At 40.3% G+C, this 16892-nt stretch overlaps 1 protein-coding gene across 3 annotated transcripts in view; it reads right to left on the bottom strand.

The window, feature by feature from the left end:
* The window catches only part of mctp2a (multiple C2 domains, transmembrane 2a), a 31302-nt gene extending 16753 nt beyond the window's left edge, over positions 1–14549 (bottom strand). Inside the window, exons 1-17 of one of the 3 annotated variants that reach the window (XM_026365149.2) lie at positions 14431–14549; positions 12851–13847; positions 11983–12042; positions 11786–11894; positions 9384–9526; positions 9188–9264; positions 8990–9104; positions 8880–8903; positions 6431–6607; positions 5602–5732; positions 5309–5495; positions 4973–5066; positions 4785–4887; positions 4511–4613; positions 4314–4415; positions 4104–4178; positions 3691–3810 (exon numbers count right to left, since the gene is read on the bottom strand). In XM_026365149.2, the coding sequence (XP_026220934.1) occupies positions 3691–3810; positions 4104–4178; positions 4314–4415; positions 4511–4613; positions 4785–4887; positions 4973–5066; positions 5309–5495; positions 5602–5732; positions 6431–6607; positions 8880–8903; positions 8990–9104; positions 9188–9264; positions 9384–9526; positions 11786–11894; positions 11983–12042; positions 12851–13834 (2604 nt within the window). In that variant the 5' untranslated portion in view covers positions 13835–13847; positions 14431–14549. The remainder of the gene's footprint in view (positions 1–3690; positions 3811–4103; positions 4179–4313; positions 4416–4510; positions 4614–4784; positions 4888–4972; positions 5067–5308; positions 5496–5601; positions 5733–6430; positions 6608–8879; positions 8904–8989; positions 9105–9187; positions 9265–9383; positions 9527–11785; positions 11895–11982; positions 12043–12850; positions 13848–14430) is intronic. The other 2 variants (XM_026365150.2, XM_026365151.2) reach the window with 2 other exon arrangements.
* Positions 14550–16892: the final 2343 nt, after the last annotated feature.

Raw genomic sequence — 16892 nt, 5'->3', positions numbered from 1 at the left:
TCTCCAGAGAACTCTGGAGTCAGATTTGACCCTGTTCTGCCCTCATCTGGGGAGACGATAATTCTATCAGCCCCAAAAAAGTGCCCGCTGCAGCTGCCAAGTGTGTTTACAGCTGCACCGCATCAAACATTCATCAAATGCCATCTTTACAGTGTGTGATGTGAGGCAATCAGCATTTCACAGGCTGTCAAATGATGTCTAAAGCGGTTGCTACCTGGCAGTGTCAAAAAGAAAATGGTTCAAATAATCACATAAGGTATACAGGTTTCTTTCTAGTCTAACTCCTGACAGATGAGGTACCTCATATGTTAAAATATTAATTCTACTTAAATACTTAAAGCGCTCTAATGACAGCAAAGCTCAAAATCAGCTTTCAAGTGTAAATGATCCTTTTTCCTTTTTTTTTTTAAACTTTCATCCATTTCAATATCAAAATTGTTCTCAACTTTAAACTTCTGAAACAGATTAATCTGGCTGGATAATACATGCTCATTTAGCATTTTTTTCTTCTTCTTTGTGGAAGAACTTGTGTCTCTTGGTTTAATGCACAGAATAGAGGATTTCAATCCAAGTTGTTCCCACGAATGGCTCCTGTTGGGAAAAGTAACTGATCTTCTTAGCGCCGCCATTCATATTTCTAGAAGTGCTGTAGCTCCATCTACAGGTTCTATGCTTGTATGCAGCAAAGAACTCTGGGTGACCCCTCTGCAGTCACTGCTGATGTATAGCACATTCATCTCGCTCAGTCTTGGTGAAAAGCACATCTAAAGGCCGTTATTTTATGAAGATTTTAGCTGTCACATTTCCTCTCTCTCAGAGAAAGGAACATGCTGTTGTCAAACTCTAAAGCGCAGATCCTAGGCTCATTACTCTAGCATAAACAAGCAGAGGAAAAAAAAATCCAAATATCTTGTTTATATTTCCATTCACTGATGAAAATGTTTATAAGGAATTGCCAAAACTTTGCTTAAATGCATGAGAAAGATTTGTTTTATCTTTTTCAGTTTTTTTTTTTTTTGTTACATTACCTAATTAGAAAGAATCTATTTTAACATTGCAAACCATCGATGGAAAATCGAAGGCAACTTCAAACAGTATGGACAAACATGTAACCTCCTGCACTTGCAAACAGCTGCAAGACTGCAAGTCTTTACATTTCTTGCACAGTTTCATCGCACTCTAACATTTATTAACAGCATAACCAGCTCATCAATCTGTAAATGTGAACTGCAGCTTTTCAATTGCCACTCGTGGGAAAAGTTATCTTGGATACGAACAAACGAGACTTCTCCAAAAAAGTTTTTTTTTCCCCACATTCCAATTCACTATTTACAATGCGTACCAGAGCGGTGATCCCTTGTGCAAATTTGAATACCTTACACACCACACACCAACAACCACTTCATAATGCATACATGAATCTACATAAACAGAACAGAAATGCAGACTACATGCTGTGTGGAGGTCAGAAAATTGGCCTGTGGGACTGAGTGATATAATGGCTAAGTATTCCTGGTAAAGCACTACACGAGCATCCCGCAGTCCCAGTAGAAACCACAGCAGCGGTAATGCATTACAGGATGTATAGTGTAAAAGGGTAGGACTGGTCTGCCTGATGATAAATAATGTATTGTAATGTATAATAAAGCTAGACCCACCACTGCAGAGTTTCCTACCGGCATACCCTGAGAAGCCCTGTGCTGCCTGCCACTGTGGAAAAGAGCAGACACTAGTGGCGTAATTATGCACATCTGAGAGGCAAGCAGAGGCCATCTGTCAATGTCTGAATCAGTTACCTTATTACCACTGCCTAAAGATATAAAGATAGGAGTGGGAGCTGCTTTCATTAAGGCACATCTTGGAATGCTGCTTTCCAAATAGTAACTTAATTGCAAATGATGACTTGGAGAATGAGGAGTGGCTCTATGGTGGCTGGCCTTCGAGTGGGCAGGGGCACAAGTGTGCATAGTGGCATGGCACTAGGCTTGTTACGACAGTCAGTCAGGACCTTGTTGTTGCCCTCACTGACTGTTAAACAGCAGAGTAAGTTCAGAGGTTTTCCTGTTACCATCAATTACATGCAATATTTACTTGTGATTTGCAGGTTTCACTGCCCTCTTTACTTGTTGAAAATATAATAAATCGCTGAAAAAAAAGAACTGTTTACTCGTTGAACTCTCTGTCTGCTGATGAGTAGGTGATGAATACACAGTGGCAGATTCACTCTGTTTGGGTGATCCTCACCAGGCACCTTCAACACTTAGACTATTTGAAGCACAACCTGTCGCAGACAAAGGTGTACTCTGACTACTCTGTTACTGTCTAGTGGATGATATTTTTAAGCTTTTAAAAATAACAACCACTATAACAGTGTCTGAAAGCGGAGTAGTTGTTTCAAATAAAAGGCAAAGAAGCTACAATGTCAATATTACCATTTCACTGTCAGGGAGCAGATGACATGCAACTGACAAAAAACCCTGGGAAGCACTTCACTACAGCAAGTGATGATCATGATAAAAATAGTTAGTATGTAAGTCTTTTTCATTCATTCTACCATCTCTATTTGTGTGCCACACTCTTAAACAGCGGGTAGAGTAGAAGTGGAAATGAAAGATTAGAGTGTGCCGCCACACACTCCCATCGCCTGTGGAGGATCTAATTATAGGTGGAAGAAAATGGCCCCATCCTGCTGACCTGTCACCTGTCAGCCCGCCTATCCCCCTGCTCTCCTGCACATGTCCCTGCCTCCAAGTCTCTTGCTATCTGCCGTCGTAGACCACGTTCTTACCAAACTGTCTTCCTCTTTCTGTGCTCTAACTTTCTTTCCCAGATAGTAGCCTGCCTCCCACTCTATCCTTTTACAATCGCCTGCATTGTTCTCTGTCTTCCTGTCTGTGTGTCCGCCTGTCTGTCTGCGTGCCGTGCTGTTCTAAAGGCTGTGATACATTGAGCCTGGCTATTGCCTGGGGGATTTGCACCTCAGGATCAGTGAGAAGGGCTTATAGAATACACCAGGTATGAATTGCATGTCATCCTGAGACAGAGGAGACAGAAGAAAGGCAGTGAAAGGAGAGTTCTTCACACACCCTGTCTGTGACCGCTTCCTCACCCTGACACGGTGCAGGCAGGGCTTTCATGGCAAGTGTACACTCTTAATCATGACATTACATGTGCTGAACTGAGGGGGATTCGCAGGGTGATTTAAGATTATTTAAGCTTAGGACCTTAGATCACATACCCTCATTAAAAACAGCTAAACAGAGACATTTAAACAAGGTTCAAATCTCAGAGGCAGACTGTCACTCCTCCACCCAAGGAATCTGAGACTGTGATCCTCCTTACACCATCCCCCGGGTTAGGAGGCTTTGCTAAGAAGTCAGATGTACAAACGCCCAAACTCCACCCCTTCAAATACACTCTAATGTCATCAGAACTGAAGAAAAGCCAAGTGGGTATTTGATTTAAAGGATAAAGCACATCCATCACATACATATGGGATAAAAACAGAAGGCAGCTATTGTTTTTCATGGGAAAAAGAGAGCAGATAGAGAAAATTGCTAAACCAAAGATCCTTTGTAACGTCTAATTCACATAAAATGAAAGAGTTAAAACTGGGCTGTGGTGAAATGGGACAAAACTTGTTCGCCCCAAGGCTTAAAGAGAGTTCATTAACGTGAGGCAATGACTTACCAGAAAGGCTATTAGACTCCGTTGCGTGCTTTCCCATTGAAAACAGCTTTTAATGTACTGTAACGTGTACAGAACTGCTGTGCTGATTTTTCGAACCCGATATATATTCCGGGCAAGAACCTAATGGGAAATAATTGGAACAAAACGCTGGTTAGAATCATTTGATAGTGGACATAATGTTTATGACTTTGCAATGAGGTTGGATCAGCTTTACAATCCCTTATTTGCTACTTGTGTTGTTGATTTTTTAAAGCCAATGAAACTAATTAGCCTGAGAATGACCAATCCAAACTATGACCATGTGTAGCTTTGTTGTGTCTACTTTATTAGTCAGATGTGAGGGAAATCTTCTCACAAGGTTTTTTGTTTATCTGCAAGAAAATCTGTATGTGACTGTGATAGATGGAGATAACCTTTTTGGAGAACTTCAGGTTTTCCTCCGTTAATTTACTTTCCTTTGGTTGGAAGGTTTTGACACCAGCCCTGACCTGGCACAGAGGAAGGAAAAATAGTTCACTGTAGTTTAACTGTGCTGTTCCAGTAGAGTTATAATAAAGAGTTTATATTATGTGAAGCAGAATTTCATCACCATGCTTAATTCTTGACACAAATTCAAATCTTACTTTATTATAGATAACCTCGAGCACAACTGTGATAGTTCCTTTGGATGGACTTTCCAACCCCTCTTTCTTCAAAAACAGACTTATCTGTTGACCATTCTGAACCTTTTAGAATGTAAAAATATGGTATATCCATAATCATAATTTACAATAAATTATCTGTTTTATATGAGTTATTAATATGTCTTTTTCACACTTACAGTCAGCAAAGGAATGGCCACTTTTCCTAAAAAGTTTGGGGATTTTTCTCCATTTTCATCAAGGACACTCAACTCTACCACATCATTAATGTCCTTAATTGGGCTGGAACATAAAAGTCACCCAAATGTTAGTCACATTAACGTTTTCAAACCCTTTCACTTGTTGAACACTTTTTCTAACATAAATAATTTTTTTTTAAATGGATAAAATTGCAGTCTGATTATTCTAGATCTGTGAATCTGAATATTTTCTTTTCTCAAATGTCCGTCTTACAATGTAAAGGCTTTGTTCCAGTCCGGGTTGACGGTTTTGTACACTGTATGAGTCTGAAGTTTGCTGTTACCAAGCTCTATAACACAAAAAGGGTTGCTTTTTCCTGCAAATGACAAAAATAAGTTTATAATGCAACAAAGAGGCCAGGACCATGAAAATAATAATAGAGAGAAATTGTTACAGTTTACCATTGAGGTCTGTTGCAGGAAGATCATTTGCCTTTATAACTTTAACCTGAAGGAAGCCAACCTCCCCCACACATTTGTACGAGTTCCTTAAGCTCTGAGAAAACAAAAATGAAAAAATTAAAACATGTTATTCTATTCAGATTTTTTAAGCAAGAATATTATATTTACCACCTGCCTTTTAAAATAATGATACTACTGTTGAAAATGTTTCCTCTATATAAAACATTTGTATTCAGGTAACATCACAATAATCTTTTAAATGTCAGCGGGATGTTATAGCAACATTTGGGGATTCTATTTTTATATCAAATTAAACTAAAACAAAAGCAGACTTACAAATTTTTCCTCTATTGAGTCTCTTTCATCAGGCTTCTCCAAGAGAGCTGTTTCAGTGTCGGAGACGGTGACTCCCCAGCAGGTTCTTAGGGTGACCAGAAACACCAGTCTGCCCTTTCCTGGGTTCAGCACATGAGTGTAGAGCTGCCTCTCATTAAGTGGAAGTCTCAATAGGTCAATCTCAAAACTGAGACAGGAAAGGAAAATCATTCCACTGAAACACAGAAGGCCAACTTGTTCTGTTGAGGAGTCAATGTGAGCAAAATTAATACTGCCCACCAGGAAATACTCACATTCCCCATGATTCCTCACTCTTTCTCCCTCTCTTTGAGCACACCTCTACCTGAAGTGGTTCCTGGTTATCTTCAAAGTGATTGAAGTCAAGCTGCTCTCTCCACTGGGGATTGGCCTGAATGCAAAGGTTCTGAGGGCAGCAAAGACATAGATTCAGCACATAAAGGTAAGTCGAGATGCTCACACTGGTTGACGCAATATCAGGTTCATGCATTATGAGACTGAGCAGCTCCTGCATGACAGGTGAATTAAGTCTTCATCCAGTCCAACCAGAAAAAGGCAGGAGAAGAGAAAGAGAGGTGTGTTATGTGTATGCGTCTCTATTTGTGTGTGCTTGTATGTGTACACCTCAGTAGCCACTCTGGGATTGTAAACACTGACAGCTTCCAATTAGAATCAGCTTTGTTCAACAAACAAACAAGCAGAGAGGAAAGCAGAGAGGTTTACAAAGAAATGACACAACAACACAAGACAAGTGCACCACAGAATCATCAGGGGGGAGGCCAACAAGTACAGGTAGATGAACAGGGCATGCTGGGTATGCAAATGAAGACAATGAAGCCCAGCAGCTGAAGCTATGGGAGAAGTGAGTGGCAGCCTTGCCCAGTCTAATGAGCTGCCTCTGCCATGGCCCAGTGAGCCAAGGTGGAGGTGAGTCACCTGCTGCTGACAGGCACCTGCTGAGAGAAAGAAGCAGGGAAGTAAAAGATAGGAGCCGATAAGAAAGACTTAAAGTATAAAGAGCAGATATTAAAAGATAGAGGAGCATGAGAAAAGGGAGCGGAGGAGAAGTGGGCAAAGAGAAAGATATTTAAAAACAAGTCCAACCTTGCTCTTGTACTTCTGTTCACCGAGGCGAAAGCGGACGTAAACATCCCCATGGCCATACTGCGGCAGGTCCTGTCCTTCTATCAAGGTGATACCGAGGACCCCAGACCACATCTGGTTGTTCAGCTGGTCCTTCTGTGGATCAGCTGGTTGCTGGGACTGTGAAACCGGGATCTGCTGCAGGGCACATAGTTTTAGTTGCTTTTAAAGCACCTTGTGTGGAAGTTCTGTAAACTCCTCTCTGTTTACCTGCTCCTGCCTCAACCTGGCACCTCATCATGTTCACAGGGTGCATGAAAGTAGGACAAAGGTTTACACTATACAGCACATCTCTGTTGGAGCACATTATCACATCTCTACTGACAGGCAAGCCACATCACAGAGGCTCCTGGAGCGAGAGGAAGAGAGGGACGTCAGCAAGCAGCCAGATGTCCCTGGATGTGACAGTCCCACTCATCACTGGCTCCCAGACTGAGTGTGGGGAGGCAGGACACTTGGCATACTGCACCAGAGACAGCAGGCAGCAGTGAGTAATGATGCAAACCAAACAGCTCTCTCATCAGCAAATTATGCATACATGCAGTATGTATGTCCAGCATCAGAGTTTACTGAACGTTGGCAAATTCATTCAATTGTAATTTAACCAGCAAAACAGTATATCTTTCTTTGACACAAAAAATATGCTGTACATTTGAGAACTTTGGAAATCAAGGACAAGCACAGCAAATAATCCACTTCTCCTGCCGTGTGTCACAGAGGGAGTGAGAGAGAGGGGCCTTGATATGTTTCCATATTAGAGTTCCCGTGAGGCCATGCGGTGATAGGCCAGGGCTGTAAAAACAAACAGCAGAGAGGTTGTGTGGGGCTGACTGTAATTAAAGAGCAGGACCGTAATCTGCTCTAGCCTCTTTGATTGCCCAGCTCCTTCGGCTGCCCCGGCGACGCTGCTTCAAACAGCCCCACTACAACTCCCTTGCCATGCGGGCCCCTCCTCTTCACTACGGGGTCACAACCCACATTGCCACCCAATCCGGAGGGGATCAAAGCACATCTCAGGGACCTGAATTAACATGGAATACCACAGGCACAGCCCTATAAATATCAGCCCCTTCAAAAGAAGAGGAACAGAGGGAGTGGAGGAGAGATATAAAACAGGCCTCAGCCAAGTCATCCCAAGTGTTTATCTTGGACAGATTTCTATCTCAGCGGCCAATAAAACAATTCCACTTAACTGTAAGTGGCCCCTAAAGAGAATCCATTCCTGGTTCTAAAAGGGCTGTGCGATTGCTTCCATATGGTAGGACAGCATGGGGACAAGCACAATGAGCTCAGACCCGGGTCCATTTGGCTGGTACCTCAGTACTGTCCATCCACAGCTGTGATATTACATTCTAACATCTGGGTTATTGCCCGCTATGCCTGAGAATTATCAGCCTTGCCGATCTTAGGCATCCCACACTGGCAACATGCCTTGAACAGCAGAGCCCCCCTTCCGCTTCTCCCATGCGCCCCCCTCCTGTTTGAAACACTATCACACAGCAGAGTTTTACTTAGGCACTTGCCATTCCCTGTCTCTGTGGTGGTAACACACAGGGAGAAAACGATGTTCTGAAAAAGGGGGAGTAGCACTGTAGGAGCTGGGTATTCAGCACTTCCAGGATAGGTGTTAAACGCAATAAGATATTGTATGTTTGTCAAAAATGAAATGGGAAAAATGGCATTGTTACATTGTTAAATTAGCACTGTAATTTAGGCAGTAGAACGTTGTGTAGAGTCCCATCACACATTTCTATCTCCCTTTGAGTATCTTTAACCATCTGTAGTGGATAACCTACAATGTGCATGAAAATGGCTTCATTTCTTTGTCATCTAATTTCAAATTGAGATTGTCTACTGGACCGTCAAGAGACTGAACAGTGGCAGATGTAGTGACTACATAGGTGTGAATATGAACCCACTCGCTGCAGTGTGAGTCCCAAACAGCAACCCTCTTATTTCACTCTGAATCTAATTACAGCTGCAATATATTGAAAACCACTTGAGATGAGATAGAACTTTGTTTACTACAAAACCAAATACTGCTCTACAATGCTCATCTAAAGGCTCTTTCATGACAATATATTCAGTCAATATTATTATTTTGGTTTTGATCAGAAAGTAATATTGTACCGTACTTTTTTCACAGCAAATGATACCACTAAAAATAACCTGAATTGCAAAAAGATGTTCTCAATAAAACCACAAAAGAACTAGGCTGTGCCGAAACCAAGGTTACACACAAAAGCTTGAGTCCTGAACATAAAGCTCATTCTTTGTTGCACCATAGTACAGTAAGCTACTGCCCCCTAGTGCTTAACAATGTAACAATAACTATTACTGAATACATAGGAAAGTTGAACTATACAATATAATTTGCTAAAAGTAAATATAAAGACATCAAAATCCATACCTTCTTCTTCTTTGCAGGCCATCTCTGAGAAAAGAAACAGATTTACTTAAATCAGCCCAAACAAAACAAAAAGGAAATGTATCAAAAATACTTCATAGAAATACACTTACAGGACTTCTTTTGATAGTAGCGTCTCTGAACATTAAGCAAACATCAACAACAATAACTCCCATGTCATCTTCTTTACTTTTTGGATCATCTAGAGGCAGCTCCATTTCATAGGTTCTGTGAAGAGAAAGGACATGGTGATTAAAACTGACCACTACTTATGGATAACCTTGTGATTACTCCAAATAATATATCCTCACTTGTACAGTTCAAGGTCTTTCAGGGAGATAGTGCTGGAACCCATGAACTCATCAGCCGTACGATTTTTATCATAGACCTGCAATAACATTGGAATAAACATTCTTGTAAGGTACAACCTGAAATTGTGGGATCCTCTACAAGAGTACTCTTTTTTTTCTTAAGATAATGAGCACCTGTTCAAAAAACAGTGCCTACCCGAACTTCCACAATATGGTCTCGATCTCGCAGAGGATGAGAGAAGGACTCATTCCACCTTGGATTCAAGTTTTTATAAACCACTTTGCTCTTGTACAACTGTTTTCCTTCAAGTTTGAACTTCACATATGGGTCACTGGTGCCTAAAATTAAAACAGGGCAAGTCAGCAATATAACATGGCGTGACAGAAGTAGCTTATAATGTTAACATGAACGTCTATGGTGAAAAAGAAATGTTTAATACAAGCATCAGGAGGGATAATACTGTATTATCACTCTACAAATGCACAATGTGTATGAAAACACACACATGAACACACACGCAGATACACACCCTTCCCCCATGCTGATTGTGTGAAAGACTGAAATATGTGAAGAAGAGGTGTACCCCACACATGGCAAAAACAGAGGGATGTAGCTGTTTAATTGTGAAAGAGTAGAAACACTCGCCAGCATGAGGCAACCAGAAAACTAAATCTAGAAGCAACCAGTGTTAATCTCCCAAACCTGTTAAGAAAGTCTGTCTGGGAGAGGGTTAGGGGTATGGGACTTCTTTGTTTCTGCAATTGCATGCAGATTGGCCAAAAAATGAAAGCCAGTCCCATGCCTTCATTTGTATAGGGGAATAAAGGGGTGCTTGAGAGCGCCTGCAGGGAGGCTTGAATCACATGACAAAGGCCCTGTGGGGATGGGCTGTCAGGCCTGTCAGCTCCCCACTCCAAATGAACATCTCGCAAAGGCAGGCAGGACCCACAGCAGCTCCACCCTGCCAGCCTGTGACAGGGAAACCTCCAGGCAACTTGACAGGAGGAGAATGTGGCAGCTAGCAAGGAGAAAAGCTCTGGCATGACTGAGAACGGTGACGATGGAAATTAATGGGAAAAAAAGGGAGAACAAAAACCAAGGAGTGGGGGCTGGTAGCGTGGGTCCTTTCAGAATATGTAATGACAATATATGCCACTGGTGAGCCTTTGGCACGGTGTTGATTGTTGGGCAAACAGTAGAGAGACAGGGGGCGTGTGGGAATTGCATCATCACTGTGCCATCTTGTCAGGGAAAGTAAGGTCTCAACTAGCAGGGAGTACGGCACTGGACTTGGAGGGCCTCCTGTCACCATGCAGGAAAAAACTGTTTAATATGACTGTAATAAAAAATTCCTTTTATAATTACTCTTTACTGTGATTCTCTAAAGGTACAGGAGTTACAAGTATGATATTGGATAAAACCAAAAATTGTCTAAGGGTAATGATATTCAATTAGATAAGATTGATGTAGCTTTGAAATGCTGTCATAGGTACATATACCTGTGGTATAGGTTGTTTTCTGCAATAAAACAAAAATGCATTTAGTCATGTAATCTATTATTTTTAATTAATATAAAAATAAATTATATATAAATAATAACTAAGTAATTATATTTCATGGGAGCACACGGTAATGATTTGATGTAGTTTTAATTATAACCACTTGAGGTCACTGCTCTCTCAAAGTAATGTCTACTGGGCCTTACGGTCACAATGAGAGTCAATTTACTGGTTATTTAGATATGTTAATATCAAACTACCTTTCAAAGTTATGCTCAATTTCACACCATACTTTAATATGACAATTAATAACTGTGACCAAGGTATGTATCCAAATGCACTACTTTAGGTGATTAGATTATTCAACCATCTTCAAAATCAAACCTCAAGAAATCTACAAAATCATTTAAGAGCAAAACTGGATCTCTAATATCTAAAAACACGATTATTTGTGACCATGATAGTTACTCTACTTGTGTCAAGCAAGCACATCAGGTAAAGAATGATAAAATCTGTTAATTGAATTTGTTAATTTGTTAATTTGTCTGTTAATTTTTTTATCATTGCACCTGGCAAACAAATCAAAATCAACAGTTGCAATGCCAGTGGTTTGAGTAAAGATTCTGTGCTCTCTTACAGGAGAACCAATTGCTTCTCCCCTGTCTGTTTTTGGTCACACTGGTCTGACTACATGCTTCTCTCGTGTTTTGGACTAGAGGCGTCACCTTCACAAGTAAACGGATGCATTAACTGAGCACAGCCCATCTTGCCTTTGTTCACAATAGCACAACATTCCACTGGCTGATTGTTTTATAATACAGCAAGATGAACAAGATGTACTGAATAAGCACTGTGTGTGCACACAGGTTCAACCTTTAGTTGTTGATTCTTGTAGTATGTACCAGAAATCTGATATGAAATATTTTCATTTGTACAGAGGAACAAGCGGGTGCTTGAAAGAATCTGAAGGGAAGCTAAAATCAAATGCTTTCAAAGTATGTCAAGAATTTCCCACACTTAAACAATTAGAAAAGCTTCTTAGACTTACAGGCTGTGAAAGACAACAACTTATGGATCACCTGCAGGCTCTTGACCTACCAGAACGCTTGTCTCTTTTGACCAGGTTCTTTCCCCGCTTTAAGACGATGCTCAGGAGGTATCGTTGAAATGGGGCAGGTGCTTGGACCTCAGGTCCCCCTGTCATAACCTGCCGTGAACAACCAATAACATTGATGCTTTCTCATATCAAAAGCTTGGCTCATATTAATCCAAAACATAGTCCAGTGAGTACTCACAGAGTTTTCTGAAGGATCTTGTGAATTTTCATCGAAAAGGTCAAATGCTTCACTTGACATCTACAAGAGATAAAGGTAGTAACAACATTTTGTGAAGCATCAGAAAGGTAACACTTCTGCAAACATGATTTCTGCTCATCCTCTCAAACAGTATATCCTTATGTCCTTGGGCACTTATGCTCCCAGTGGGCAAAGGCAGCTGCATGGCAACTCCATGACTGGTGTTGAATTGTGTGTATGAAGTGCTTTGAGAACAACTAATGTTTAAAAAAAATACTATATAACATGGTACAGTAGCTTTTTATAAGTTTTGTAAGTATTCAGAATCCTTCACTTTCTAATCACTTTATTTTAATTGAATACACTAAATGACTAATAATCACAAAGTGATTTTTTTTTACTATAGGTATTTATGCTAAATCAGTAGAACTCCAAAACTGATCCAAAATCTCAATAGGGATTGCATTTATATTGTTGTTGTTGTGAAAATAACAATATCATATGTAGGTTTATACATGTAGGTCTGAGGTCTGAGATGTATGTGTACAGGACTGAACTGGTTCTGACTGCCACATTTATCAGTTGTCATCTACATTTACATTTAGTCATTTGACACGTTTATCCAATGGAACTTACAAGTGAGGTACAAAACGAGCAAAATATCTCAGCCAAGGAGAAAAACATGCCATAGCAAGAAGTGTCTCCGTTTCATGAGGTGAAAGTGCAAGTTTTTTATTTATTTATTTAAGCGCAAAGAAAGTTGCAAAATAGTTTTCAGTTGATTTTTTTTAAGATTGGGAGTAAGGCTGATGATTGCATCTGATTACACATTTCAAATATCATAACATACGTAATTAAAAAAACTGACCTCGTCTATTTCCTCCTGGGCCTCTTCTAGCAGAGTCTCTTGTAGTAGAGTCTCTTCCATGGAGAGGTCTCTCATAAGGGAGCAGGGCTTTCGGTCTGATTCCTCTGAGTCTGTTGTCCAAAGCATGCTGACTTGCTCCTCACTGGGAGTGCCACAGGCCAACTCCAGTGAACTACTATCTGCATTTTCCAAAGGAGTAACCAGCATGTCTAAAGTCAGAGGCATCCTATTTGCACGAGAGGTTGGTGGAGTTTCGTTTTTAGATGATGTGTCCCTCTTTACTATATAAGGTTTCCCTTGCTCTCCCAGCGATTGTGCTCTGACCAGTGCTGCAGCAAGTGTACCTGAAAGCGCTCTTCTGGTCGTTTCTTCACTGGTGCTCTCTTTTCCACCAGACGGACTCTCCCCCTCTTCAAGTTCTGGTCTTGGTGAAAGACCTTGAGTGGTGCTAAAAACTTGTCTTGATGGAGGTACAAGATCAAAAGTAACTGTAGGTGCATTGCCCTTGGTTCTTTTAGTTACTTGTGCATACAATGTTTCTGGACTCAAGTTCACCTTGTTCTCTGAACTTGAATTCATCTCATCAATTTCTTTATAAAGGGCCAGTGTCTCTACTGGTGCACTTACTCTGTTCAAAGCTGCAGATGTGTGATCTGTAGGAACTCGGAGTTTGGTTTCTGGGACTGAATCAATCAATCTGTCTGTGAAAAGTGGCCCATCGGGGACTACGCCACTCACAACAGAATCCGTATCACTCGTACCAGGAGATGCACCAAAGAAGGCGAAATCTGAATCACCAGAATCCAAGGCTTTTTCTGTGGAAAATGCTTCACCTGGCACCAGTCTTAGATCTGGTACAGAAGTACTGCGCCGATGGGCCAGATTCCTCCCCTGCCTCGCAAGAGCCTTTTTACCTAGTTTCTTGTTGGCAAACTTGGTTTTCAGGCGCAAATTCTCAAAGAAGTTCTTTTTTTTAACATCCATGTTGAGAGATGCCCTTTAAACAGAATAAATTAAGATTCTTTTTTTAAAGTTAGATCAATAGCTTAATGTAAAAACGACTAGAGGGAACTACTATCAGTGGCCACTGATACAAGTGATAAACAAAAAATGCAGGCCATACTGGCAACTCAGCTTTGATTAAGTAATGCTAAGTGTTGAACATAGTTTGCTTGTGTGCTCACATTAGATTGGGCTTACATCCTGTTTTCTAACAAAACAATTTCATCTTTTAGGGCTAAATCTATGTACTGTAAATGATGTTGTCACAGAGTTAGACGATTTGTCAGCAGTCAGAGATAATAGCAAAGCCATGTCTTGTTTGTCTGCATGTGAATTAGTGTCACAGAAGCCTAATTTCACTAATTTTGTGTCCTACTCTTTACCTAATGAAAACACAAAAACTGTCTCGCAATATCTAAATCAGCAGAGCAAGAAAGAAACATTAAGATAAGCTGAGGCCTAATAATTTCATACACATATCTGAGTAAGTTACTCTATATATATATTACTCCATATATATATATATATATATCAAAATACAATGTAGTCTGATTTAGACATAGAAAATCATACTATACCTGTTCAGTAGACTTTATTGAATCTGTGAAGCCCACAAAATAAATATTTTTCTACTGAGAGCAGCCGTATAATGTCAGGCAGCTCAACCATCCTAACTATGATGAAGCAACATAGCATAAAGTGAGCTAACTTTCCTTTGTGAAGGCAGGTGATTGGTGGAGCAGACACACTGGGTGAAACTAGTCATACAAGTTTTACAAGGCGAGTTTCAATGACTATGAAAGTGTCACAGGAAAAGCCTAAATGTTGGGTCCTACCCAAGTCTTCTAATAACGAAAGGAGACGCATTCTGTATGACAATATTCAGACAACAAATATTGAGTAAATTAAGATTGCAGGAATACACTTAAGAACTGAAACTATGAAGGAACAGTTGCCCATGGTAGTTTAGTTTGAACAGTCTATTTTGTCAGGCTGTTTATTTGTTGATTTAAATATTTCCGTGTTTATTTGCATTTGTTTAGGCTATTTGTCTGTTTTAGGGCTTGCATGTATAACACTTCATCTAATATGGGTTCTCTTATAGGTCCAAGTATTTCAAAATATACTTAATGCCATAATCTGGTCTAATTCTACAATACAACAGTCCTTCGTATCAGTCCAAAACGTTCCAAAAATCCTGCTGATGGATTCCGAAACATGGCTGAGGCATATGAAATGTTGGCTATCTGCGCTTCTTATCTCATCCCTGTTCTTCCGCACAGATCTGGCACCCAGCGGCTGCCTTGTCATACCAAACTCCATTTCTTTCACACAGCCCCATATTTGTTTACAGAAGAACGTGGGTTAGCCTAAGCTCGTCAAAACTGAGCATTTGTGTTTGCAAAGTATAAACTATAGCTTTCTGTCCACACATATAAGCTAATGCAACAGACCCACTGGTATTCACTCGCTCTCTCCTTGTCTGTGCCTAACAGTGGAGACTATATGACAACAGATGTGTTTGAGTCTGGACCAAGTCTTGTTCAATATTTGCTGATGTCTTAAGGAGATCAGGGCCACATGAAAGAACCCCAGCTTGGCTCCCAGTTGAAAGACAGGGCTGGGGAGCAGAACAGGGCAAGCCCCTATGGCAGGTGGCATGTCGCCCTCCCTCTCACACAACTCAAACAGCCTAAAACCCTGCTTGGTTACTCATACACATGCATACTGGAGCTGTTCCAGCTTGCAGCACAGCTGGTCTAATGGAAAGGAAGCCAACAACATGCACTTGGGGACAGATCCACTGAGTGATGCGCATGCAAGCCTTCAAACTCAATACAGCCATGAATGACAGAGGCTGTCGACTACTGAATGTAAACAGGTGATGTTTTACTATTGAAAATGTAGAAGCTTTAGCTTCATATACCGTAACCCAGGGGCGGCAAGTAACTTAGTACATACAAGTACAGTATTTAGGTACAAGCTTCTACTCCTATTTTCACTCAAAGTAGCCTCACATATATAGTGCAAATATCCTTTTTTTCCCGACCTCTCCATCAATATCACAAAATTAAGTAATTGAAATATCAGGAGGTCAAGAGTTCAGGGTTTTCAGTGTTGTACTCCACTGAAAAACGAAACTTACTGACTCAAAACAAAAGTTAAAATAATAGGTTACCTGACGAGGAGTACTTTTTATATGAAGTGTTGACAGAAATGGAAGTGTTAACAAACTCCACAAAAATGTACTTAGTCAAATAAAAATACAGTGAAGAGAGTAAAGGCGGAAATAGGAAATACTCATGTAACGTCCCAGGTAACGTTGAGGCTAACGTTACTTTACAACACGTCTGTAAGTTTCTTGTATTTAAATATTAGTTGCTTTAAGTTAAGTTTAGTTGAAACTCGCTAATGTGTGTTTAAAAACCTTCCCCGTTTTGCCTTGAAGTGATTCAATGTGAGTACCTACGTTTATTTGTAATCACAGAGGACCAGGCTAGTAAGTTAAGTCGGACCCACTGTTAGCTAAGTTAGCTTCTAGCTAGCTTAGCTACCATTTGTCTTAGCTTGTGTTTTAATACTCCAACAATTTGCAACATGTTACTGCAGTTGCTCCAATTTTACCAACTCACCTTTAGTGCAGCTTAGAAGAAGTATGAACAGACCAGAAACCCTCTGTAATCCATTGTATGTCAGTGCCTTCTGCTGGCGATACCCTGGAAATACAACCTGCACCTGACGTATTGATATTGATTGATATTTTATGGGGATTTTTTTTAATAAGCACTACAAGATAAAATCATTTTCGTGGATGAATTACTTAATTTTCCAACCTCAATCTTATCACTAATAAGAATTCAATAATACCAAATAGGTATTTTCCACAATATTAAAGATACTAACACCATGAATTATTATTAAGAAGTACGCTCTGCTGATAGTTATTCTATTATTGTGACTAAGTACATTTTTGTTATATTATTAGTTGCCTTCCTATTTCTTCTACCTCTGGTGGCATCCATACTACACTCAAACCAAC

This window comes from Anabas testudineus, chromosome 6, assembly GCF_900324465.2.
Source record: "Anabas testudineus chromosome 6, fAnaTes1.2, whole genome shotgun sequence".
Classification (NCBI taxonomy): Eukaryota; Metazoa; Chordata; class Actinopteri; order Anabantiformes; family Anabantidae; genus Anabas; species Anabas testudineus.
This window is presented reverse-complemented; position numbering and strand designations above follow the sequence as displayed.